The sequence below is a fragment of the Eulemur rufifrons genome, chromosome 3 (genome assembly GCF_041146395.1).
Source record: "Eulemur rufifrons isolate Redbay chromosome 3, OSU_ERuf_1, whole genome shotgun sequence".
Classification (NCBI taxonomy): Eukaryota; Metazoa; Chordata; class Mammalia; order Primates; family Lemuridae; genus Eulemur; species Eulemur rufifrons.
This window is the reverse complement of record NC_090985.1, coordinates 43,705,357-43,716,553: the sequence shown is the minus strand read 5'-3', so window position 1 is coordinate 43,716,553 and position 11,197 is coordinate 43,705,357. Positions and strand designations below refer to the sequence as shown.

At 34.0% G+C, this 11,197-nt stretch overlaps 1 protein-coding gene across 1 annotated transcript in view; it reads right to left on the bottom strand.

Moving 5' to 3' along the window:
- Positions 1-1,841: 1,841 nt before the first annotated feature.
- Positions 1,842-11,197, bottom strand: part of TAF2 (TATA-box binding protein associated factor 2) — a 75,230-nt gene continuing 65,874 nt past the window's right edge. Inside the window, exon 26 of the mRNA XM_069466044.1 lies at positions 1,842-3,209. Coding sequence (XP_069322145.1) covers positions 2,947-3,209 — 263 coding nt within the window. The 3' untranslated portion in view covers positions 1,842-2,946. The remainder of the gene's footprint in view (positions 3,210-11,197) is intronic.

The following is an 11,197-nucleotide window of genomic DNA, read 5'->3' as shown; positions in this document are numbered from 1 at the left end:
TATTTTATAATGAATTTTTAAAAAGATACTGTGTTAATAGATAGTAATATTAACATCCCTAATAGACATCCCTAATAGGAATAATCAACACCAAGATGTCAAATCTAAGTTACCTCTTTATTTAACACAGAACCTACAAAAACTACAAAAACAATTTTGAGGATAGGTTAGAAAAACTGATTTGATATCTATATAGAAAAATAAAATCACAAAAAGACAAAATTAAAGGGATGGAAAACCAATCAGTGGTAGCCAGGGGTAGAGAGAAGGGGAAGTTGACTACAAAGGGGCAGTATGAGGGAATCTGGGGGAAATGGAACTGTGTGGGTAGACAGATACACAACTTCCAAGTGTTTGTCAAAACCCATAGAAATGTACTCCACAAGGAGTGAATTTTACTGAACATAAATTTTAAAGTAAGCCAAAGAAAAGATAATAACCCACATTAGAAGAGCCAAAAAATTCTTAAAATGAAAAGTAATGAGGGGAGACTATCAAAACATATCATAGTGCTACAATAATCTAAACAGTGTGGTACTGGCAGATTAATAGACAGATTCACGAAAGCACCTGCAAAGTCCAGAAATGAACGCAAATATATAAAGGAATTTGGTATATGACATTTGAAATCTTGAGAGAAAAGACAGTTTTAAATATATGGTGTTGGTTAGCATTCTATAGGGAAAAAAAAAGTTGAGACCCACCTACCTTTTATCAAAATAAATTATAGATGGATTATAGTTGCATGAAGGATGTAGACCTGAAACATAAAAATTTTAAAAACACTAAGACAAAATGGAAGAATTCTTTTTAAATCATAGAATAAGGAAGGCCTTTGTTACTATGACACAAAATGCAAAAGCCATAAAAGATAAACTATAAATACAAAAATAAAAAATAATTTCTATAGTTATCATATGCTACCATTTGTTAAAAAAAAATCAGCATATACTGTACAAATATATGTATTAATATATCCATAGACTGGTCCTGGAAAGACATATAGAACACTGTCAACAAAGACTGCCCCTAGAAAAGGAGACTGGGAGATTTACACCAGAATTCTATATTGTTTGTGTTTAATTACCTATTTCAAAAATATGAATAAAATCACTTGTGCATTGTCTACTTCTAACCATCAGCTTAAAAATTTACCATAAAAAAATGTTCCACACCAGAAATAGCTAATATAAATATCCAATTTAGAAATAATACATATAACATACAGTTAGTGCAATGACATACAAGAGGTGCTTAAATTATAGTAGGTGGGTATTATTTGTCACCATCGTCCTACAAAACAAATAATTATTTTGAAATGTGCCCACAGTATTTTCAAAATTGAGAATTCTATATATGGTATCACTCTACAGGCTAATATAAAATATTCCATTTTCCAAAACTTATTTCAGTGGGACAACATTCAATTAATTGAAATCTTTAAATAACCATCATTTAGACCCTCCAACAACTGATCATATCCCTTTACACTTATGTTTCAGGCCAACTGCATTGCCTTCTGATTGCTGAACGTGCCCTTGCTTTCCTCCGTACTTTTGAAGATACTATTTCTTCTGCTGAGAGAACTTTACCCCATCTCTACCTACTGAAATCTTTCCTCTTAGTGGGATCAGCTCAAATCCCACTTATTTGCAAAGCTCTATGCAAACTATGCGGACAGGTTTATTTCTACACACACACACACACACACACACACGTAACAAATGATATAAAAAGATACAAAGAATGATCAATTTAAAAAGTTATTTATTAAACACAACTAAAAGTAAACTTAAAAGTCCAACGTTATTGGATCCCTTTTGAAATATCTATTCTGAAAACAAGTGTTTTGTCAAACTTTCTAATAAGCGAAATGATAAAAATTGAACATATAAAAAAATACTTAAACAATAAAGCATGTGGTAAATTCAGAAATAAAAACAACCAACCATATAAACTGTTAAACTATGAAACCAAAAATTTTCATGTGTTTTTAAATGTTTCTGGTATACTCATGAGAGCCGAAATATCTATGTCCAAGGTAATAAGCAATATATAAACTCACCTTTTTAAAGGTATCATACTATGGGTTATACAGAAATGGTTTTAGAAAGAATATGTGTTGGGTGTGAAAATTGTCCACATTTAGCAAAATACATTTTACATATGAACATATTCACTTATTGGAAAACAAAACAACTTAATTTAAACATCTTGATTTGAGACTGTGGCATAGTCTATATGTCAAATTTGAGACATCGTACTGCTAAATCCAACATCATAATCACTGAATGTGCTATCTTTTGTTAGTCCATTTTTTTAAAAAAAAGAACTGCTTCCAAAATTTTCCGTATCTTAGAGTGAAAGGAAATATGTTCTTTGTTCATAAATTCTGATGCTTAGTTTCTGCAGTTAACATAAAAAATGGTGCAATAAGGAAGAGTCTTATAGAAAAGCCTCTGTCTTTTCAGTAGTTCCAAGCGGTGTTATACAATATTTTACTGGAAATAGCGGTTGCACCGCAGATTTGGCAGTTGCTTCTGTTTAAAACATAACTTTGCCCCATAACATCCATCGAAGGCTTTCAAACATAATTGACTTTGGCAGAGCACATGGAGACCATGATGTGAATGGGGAGTGTCAGTGGACATGGGGGCTTTTAAGAAAAGAAGTTTGCTCTGTGTGTGTGTGTGTGTGTGTGTGTGTGTTTTAAGAAAGAAACAGGGGATGAAATAGCTTACCCAGAACTCTAAAACACATTTTCCTAATTAAATCTCATTTGTATAAATAATGTAAATCAAATGTTTAGAACTTAAATGGATTCTGAATTTCTGTAAGAGAAGCAAATCCTCCCCTCCCCCGCTTTTATCATTCTTCACAGAGGACAAAGCTTTAGTCACATACATTCTTCTGGACACAGAGGGGAAAGTTCTCTTTGTCCCCTTCTCAGTCTGAAAGGGAAGGAGAACGAATAGACCTGCCACTGGCAGGGCTGGAGAAAGTGAAAGGCTCCTTGTCCTTTTCTTTACTGTCATGCTTATGTTTGTGTTTATGCTTATGTTTGTGCTTCTTCTTCTTTTTCTTGTGTTCATGGTGATGATGGTGATGGTGGTCACTGTGTTTGGAGGACGTAGATTCCTTAGTAAACACTGAGAGTGGAGCTGCTGCCACTGGATGCATGCTCATTTCCAAAGGTGATTGTTCCTTACCTTCAAAATTAAAAATACTCAAATGAGTTCCTGTTGATAATACAGAAAGTGAAACTAAAGAAAGAGAAAGCTAATGACAATATAGAAAGAGGAATTCCTAAGTGTTTATCACTTCCATTAGGAATGGGAGAGGTATCTAAATAAGACAACCAATTAGTTACACAGAGTTTTCAGCACTGTGGCCAGAAGTTGAATATTTAATACTTTAGTTCTTTATAGTCGATACAAATTATGACATATACCAGTTTGTTACCAAATCATCTTTTAAAAATTAAGTATTATGAAGAAATAATAATTAAATGTGTGTTATAGGTTAAGACCCACATTGGTCAGTGAAAGCATAACTCCCTCAATTACAGTTCTGCCCTAACATACTGCGGTTGGGGGAACGGTAGCATAATTGACCCTTGAACAACATGGGCGTGAACTGTATAGGTCGTTATACATGGATTTTTTAAATCAAACACAGATTGAAAATATAGTATTCAAAGGATGCCAACTTTCTGCATACACAGATTCTGTAGGCCCAACTGCGGGACTAGAATATGCACAGATTTTGATATACACCGGATGTAGAGGAGGTCTTGGAACCAATTATCCCTGTCCCCATATATTGAGGGATGACTGTATTTTAATTGTACCATCTGGAGAACCATTTACATACATATAAACATGATATCCTAGAGACTGGTAATAACATCTCAGTGCAAATCAAACATTTCTCTAGCTCCTTAAGACAATTTCTAGGACTAGATGGGTAAAAGTGAACTCTCTATGAGGATTCAGTATACATAGCTTAAGAAACCCAGAAAAGGTAGGGAGTCTACAAAGGGAATGTCACTCTACAAAAATAAGCCTAGTATCAATACAATGAAAGGAACTGAGAATTAGACTACCCATACACTAGACTAGGTTGTCCCATTGGCCCTTAGCATGTATTTCATCTCTCTGGGTCTAGTTCATCATAAAAATCTAGATCAAAGGTTCTCCACAGTTCTAATATTCTATGAGTCTAGGAATCTGTAATGGTAGATAGATTTCCTTCTTCTTCCAGACCCACGCATCTATAATCTATAATCCTCCTTGGGCCATACTCTGAGAAATAGTTCTCTCTATATTACTATGCGTTAATGGTACTGGTTTACACACAGCCAACTAAGTAAAAAGCCCAAGATTCACCTCAGCTCCTCACTCCCTTCCAGATGTACTTGGTCACCAAATCTTGCTGATTTTCAAAAGTATCTCTTAAATCTGCTCCCTACTCCAATCCCATCTGTAAACTGTACTAATTCAGACCACCTCACCTCATGTGGATTAGAATTCTAGTTTCCTCCTATTCATTAGTTTTTCTGCCTGAAGTGTCTTATGGATTAAGTGTCTAATCCATACTTTACACAGTTCACAGCAATGGTTCTCACAATACCAGGGGTGATTTTTGCCCCCAAGCGGTTATTTGGCAATGTCTGGAGGGATTTTTGTATGTCACGACTAGGATGGAGGAGTGGAAATGTTACTGGCATCCTGTGGGTAGAGGCCAGGGATACAGCCAAACATCCTACAATGCACAGGACAGCCCCCTACAACAAAGAATGATCATGCCTAAAATGTCATTAGTGTCCAGGTTGGAAAACTCTGCTGCATAGTGCTCTTCCTAAAAACAAAGCTGATAATGTTAGCTACTTAAAAACTTTTCACTAAAATAGACTTCAATACAGCAGGGTTTTTTTCTTTTTTAAAACATTAATTTCTCAACACTCATTTGGATCCAAACCAGCCCCCAAACCATGGTTTTCACCAAAACAGGCATCACCACAGAAGTTTTCTAAAAATTACACTGCAGTACTAACTTTATTTACTGACAGTTCATAATCCGTCCCCAAGTTACCATTCCAGCTTTATCTTCTACTCTTCCTTTTTATACACTCTCGGCTAGCCCTTTTATAACACTGTGTATTTATTTGTAAATGCTATTCTCTATGCACGGAATGCCTTTCCCTTATTTCTTGTCTGACTCACACATAGATTTAACAAACATCAGGAACTGTATGGAAGCTGGGGAAAACAGTGATTTTGAGATCTGTTCAATTCAGTTGAACACATCTCAGCCCTTCTCCTCCTGGAGCTTACAAACCAAAGAAAGAAATTAAGTATACCATTCTAACATTTTAGTTTCTTTAATAATATAAAACTTAGCTCAAATGTTTCTTTGGAAAGTTTTCTCTAAACTGCACAAAAGGAATTGGTTCCTTCATGTTCTCAAAGCACAACAAAAATAAGGGAATTAAGGCACAGACAGAGAGACTAAGTAACTTGTCCAGACCTGGTAACGGCAGGTCTGACCTGTGCTCTTAACCACTATGCTACGGTGCCCATCTGCGTTAGACTGATGATAGCTTCTTGAGAACAGGAAGCTAGTTTGTCTTTTTCATCTTTATGTTCCAGTATATAGCATGGTATCTATTACCCCCTACCATTCCACACCTCTTCACCATCAACAAAGTGTGCTAAACAAATGAATAAATCATATTAAGGTCACTGATTTTGAGGGGAAAAGGATAAAGCACAAAAGCTTTTATAGATCATCCACTCAATTGGTATTTATTGACTCTTATACTTCTTTTGTGTCAGACACTATTCCAATATTTTAGAACAAGTAAACAAATCAAAGTTTCTGTCCTCATAGATTGTTTACGTTTTATTATCATAAAATTATATTTTTTATATTCACAATTTTTTTTTTATAAAGCCAACACTAATACTAATGAAAAAACTAAGTAGATTATATATAAAAGCAAGTTTGGGTATCTGTATCTTCTGTAATAATTGATATTTACCAAGATATTCTTTAGAAAAACAAAATTTTTGAGAGATAATCTGATTTATAGTTTCAGCCAAATGTGCCACTATATGATTTTAATTTAGATTTTTAAATTAATTGCATGAGTTTTTTCCTGATTCTGTAAATGTGGGAAAAGAGGCCCACACCTAACAGAATTCATAGCCAGGTAATAAGAAGAAGTAATAAGAGACTTCAAAGCCTCGTGCACAAATTCCTTTAGCTTTCATCTCATTATTTAATCATTCTACATCAACAGACTTCGCAACTCCTGGGAGTCTGAGGTTCTTTTCTGCACTGAGAAAAGTTTTATCATCTACTCCTAAACATCTACCAAGCTACTTGGATTATAGAAAAGCCAGTAATTATACTGGAACCTGTACTTCCCAGCAGAGGCAACTGCCAAATGGACAACTGAGTGTTCGTGGATGTAATCTTTTCCAAGAAATACTTACAACAACTTCAAAAGTGAATCCAATCTCTTGTCTAGTGGCCTCATACTTACTTTGCATTAAAGATATATTGATTATAAATCTTGCATTTCTCTTGATTTACATGAGTTCTATTAAGAAGATAATGGATTAGTTGTCTCCAAGAATAGAGATGTTAGGAACCAGGGGTCCTGCGACAAATGGCTGATCCAGATATAGGGCAGAATATTTACAAGATGAGCCTGAAACAGCTGGTATAATAGCAAAGCAGTTAAATAAGTCTTGTCAAACAGACTCAGAAGTCAACTTAAGAGATTTTCACTGTCCAAAGATGAGACAATTTGAATACTGATAAGAATAGTAATTGTAATGGACTGAAACTGATTTATCATCATTGGAAGATGCTAGTCAGCCAACTCATTATTTTGAAAATCATTAAATAAATAGAAAGAATTAAGTATTTATTTTCCTATATGCTTTATACCACTGGGTAATGGTAGATAAGGAGGAATTGAGCTTTATAGAAGTAATCTAGTTTATAAATAAAAATGTAAGTATGAATTGGAATATCACCTTTTGCAACCCTCAATGAATTAATGGATCTAGATCCTGAACACGTAGCAGTTAACCTCATAAAAAAGAGTTGACTAGACATTGTATGTTTCCAGACAGAAGAACACACTACCATCTATAAACCTGAATCCAATTAAGCTTCTAGATACAACTATAAAATCAGAGAACTGCAGAGAACTCTAATATGTTAATTGTACCACAGGTATACAGTTAGCAAAATATAAACTTGAAATCTACAGACTAAAAACCTGATTTCTTTAACAAATACACTGTAAGGATGGGGGTGGAGAGAGAAAAAGATATGGACTGGAAACTTTAGATTAAAAAAGCCATAAAGGCTCTATCAGCCAACTGCACATATAAACTTTATGTGGTCACTGATTTAAACAAATTGTTAAAAATAAAAATAAAATAATGGCATTTATGAGTCAACTGAAAATTCAAACAGTGACTGAGTAATGATATGAAAGAACTGTTAAATTTTTAAGGTATAATATTATGTTCACTATGATTTTTAAGAGTCCTATCTTTTAAAGATACATAAATTATTTATGAATGAAATTATATGATATGTAGGATTTACTTCAAAATAAATCAGAAGGGTGAAAATAAGTAAGAGTATCGATTAAGTAAGACTGACCATTAGTTGATCGTTGTTAAAACTGAGTAATAGATACAGAGAGTTCATTATACTCGTCTGACTACAGCTCTCTCTAGTAAAGCATTTTTTTTTTAAAAAGGAGAAGTTAAGGCATTTTGGCAATATCCATGAAAATGCTAAATGCTCATATTCTTAAATAAATTTCTAGAAACTTATCCCACTAATATGTGCAAAGACACATATACAAAGATATTAATTAGAAGTATTTGTAACAGCATAACATCAAATCTAATGTTTTCCAATCACCACCACCAACCTTTAGCTCTTAAGTTTTCATTTATTATAGACAATATATGTTTTTGTTTATTCTCTATTTTTCCTACATAATTTTTTACCAGGTCAAACCTAAGGTGATAAGAAAGTACAATTTCCTTCCCATGTGGAATTATATTAACAATCTGATTTGGGAAACACATGAATGTACTTTCACTGAAGCATAACATGAGGTAACCTATAGAATCTCTATCGAGAAAATGTGTATATTTCCATCCCCTTGACACAAACACTCACACACATAATTTCACATATCATTTTAGGGACTTACAAGATGCCTGGGAACTTGAGGTCCACCCATGGTTAAGCACCACTCATTTTTAAGCTAATGAAAGCCGTTTTAGTGACCTGAAATATATGTCTCTATTCTAGAGATAGCAGATATTATCAGAAAAAGGAGATACATATAATTCATAATACCATAATTTTCTTATTTCATGTTATATGTAAAGAACAAAATAGACATTCAGAGTTTTGTTTTTCCAGCCAATGTAAAATCTTTCCTGGAGAACAAATAAAAGGCACTCACGGATAAGGGTTAGTTGCAGTCAATTTAACAAATGTAAAACAAACAGAAAGAGGTACTTAATATAAGCCAAATGTGGAAGCTTTTCAGCCCATTTGATAAAAGCACTGATAAAAAACTGTGAATAACCTGCTAATTCTATTAAATTCACTCACATTAGGTATATGTTTAACTTTAACACAAAACCTGTGGTTTCTATTAGGAAAGGTATGAAGCCTATTCTTTGGATTCTTTAGATCACTATAAAAAATAAAGTATAGAATTATATCACTATAATTTAAGGACTAAAAAATCAAAGTCTGTTTTTCACATTAGAATTTCAAAAGAAAAACCTCTAGGGCAAGATCTCAAGTTTTTTTTTTTTAAATTATTTTTTAATTAAAAAAATTTCATATACTAGAATTATGCTTTTCTGACTTATGCAAGAAGGTCTTATATAATACATCAGCCCTAGCTAGGCAGCTACAGGAACTCTCTTCCTCCCCACCCCACTCCCAAAAACCACTGGGGAATTCCCTCTGCTCCTTCTGCTGAACCTTCCCCCTCCCCCTCCTCCTCTCCAGCACTGCAACCCCTGCAGCAACCCGGGAGACAGCCCAGTCACTACAGGCCCTTGCAGTAGGGGACAAGAAGTTGCTGTCACGGGAAGGGAAAGAAATAGTAAAGTAATGAAGGAAAACACTCTTGCCACTTCTTCTTTCTTATCCAATGGTTTATCTATCATCTACATATTATCTCTCTCTAAAATATTCTTCTTACTATCATATGCAAGGAAAGGAAAAATTGGGGTGGGGGAGAAGGTTAGATAGTAAAACATGATCTATCTTCTATTTAACAGTTTCCATCTCTTCTATACTTAGCCCCCATTCTTTTTCTAACCCTCCTAGATGATGTCTGTAACACATTCTATATATTCAAGTTCTTAATTATCATCTGGCTTCCTGGCTCTAAGGGAGCCATCTCACCTTGTGAATTAACCGGAAAAAAAAAAAAAAAAAAAAGCAAAAAACCCAGGGGCCTCAAACTCAAAAGCCTTGGAAATAGCATAAGTGAGTACGCAGAATACTGGGTGTAGCATAAGGGATAGATAAGTTGGAAAGAACATTCCCTACTTAAGAGGGCCTCTCAGTTAAATCTTTTTCAAGAAAAGCTGAAAATCTGGATTTTTTTATGCATAATCTCTTCATTTTTAGTCAACTAGTTAAAAAAAACTTTTGTAAGGCTCATTATATAAACTGCCTCAGCTGGATGAACCAAATATGGGCCAAAAAAAAAAAAAAAAAAACCAACCAAAAAACAAACCCAAAATAAAAAACACACATTTGTGACCTTTAATCTAGAATCCCTAGAAACTGAAAAGAATTCACAGCTTTCCTTATCACTGATGTGTGCTGTCTTCCTCCTGAACCCCCAAACTCTCAACCCAGGCCAAGGTGAGTACCACAGTAGAAGATCTCCAGCTCATGCTGAGAGGCAGGAAGAGAGGAAATTCCTTTTTTACTGCCAACTTTACCTGACTTTACTTGGGTTAGGCTAAAGTTGTGTTTTTGATATCCCAAAAGATGGAGCTCTGAGTGCCCCTTCTCACAGAAACAATGTTGCACACAATGGCTAGGTTTGATACTTCTATTCTTTATGTATGGTATAAGTTAAAAAGGCTTCTGTTGGGCTAGCTTGGAAAAGTTACTTAAATATAACAATGTTGCATTTAAAATTCCAAGACAAATTCATGTACAAACAAACGTTTGAAACACTATCATTGGTAAATAAAGGCTTTCTAAATTCTAATAATATTGCTGTTGAATTTTAAGACTTACTCAGTAGCCTTAGGGTACTGAATAGCAAAAACACATATAAAGGAAATTACACAGGCACATTAAAGAACATAATCGAAGTTAAGTTTAATTGATCAGTCCACCTAACTGATATACATTTTGCCTCGTGACACAAAAAGATCCTACATTGATAGCAGCCAAAGCTAAAATTTTAATGCTTTGCTATTCCCTAACATTAGCTCTATCTCTCTCCCTCATCTTCCCATATGCCATGAGAACAAGACTGTAAAGAGAGATTCCCCAAAAGTGAAAATGTATTTTTAAAAGCAGTATGGAACAAAGGCACATTTGTGGGCACAAAAAGTTAAGATTTGCTTTTACATAGGTTAATATACCAAATGTATTCAGATTCCTTTTGGAACAGAAATTGATCAGACTCCTGGAAATTGAGAAAAAAAAATTTTTTAAAGGCAAGACAGGCAGGCAGAAGCATCACTGTCAAACTAAATCGAGAAGGCTGAAACTCTCTAAACTTTATAATCTTAAAAAAATGTAGAAAATTTATCATGTCTAATAAAATTTAAGTATAATGATAGTAAAACAAAATTATACAAAAACCAAAAACAAAACCATGAGAATCCAGGATTGGCAACAGCCAAGAAATGTCAAAATTCACTCAAGAAATTAAGTGCTAAAGTAACCAGCTGATTTCCTTCTGAAACAGATTTTGTGTTAATCTATTACAATAAATGCATACAGAACACAAAGAATTATATGCAATCAACAGTATGAGGTCTCAACACCAAAACATTTTGAGGTGTTTCTTTTGTTTGAAGTCTACTATTAATCATAGTTGATCCGTAAGCTCCTAACATCAATAAATAGTACTTACTCCTTTTCAAAAACAATAGAG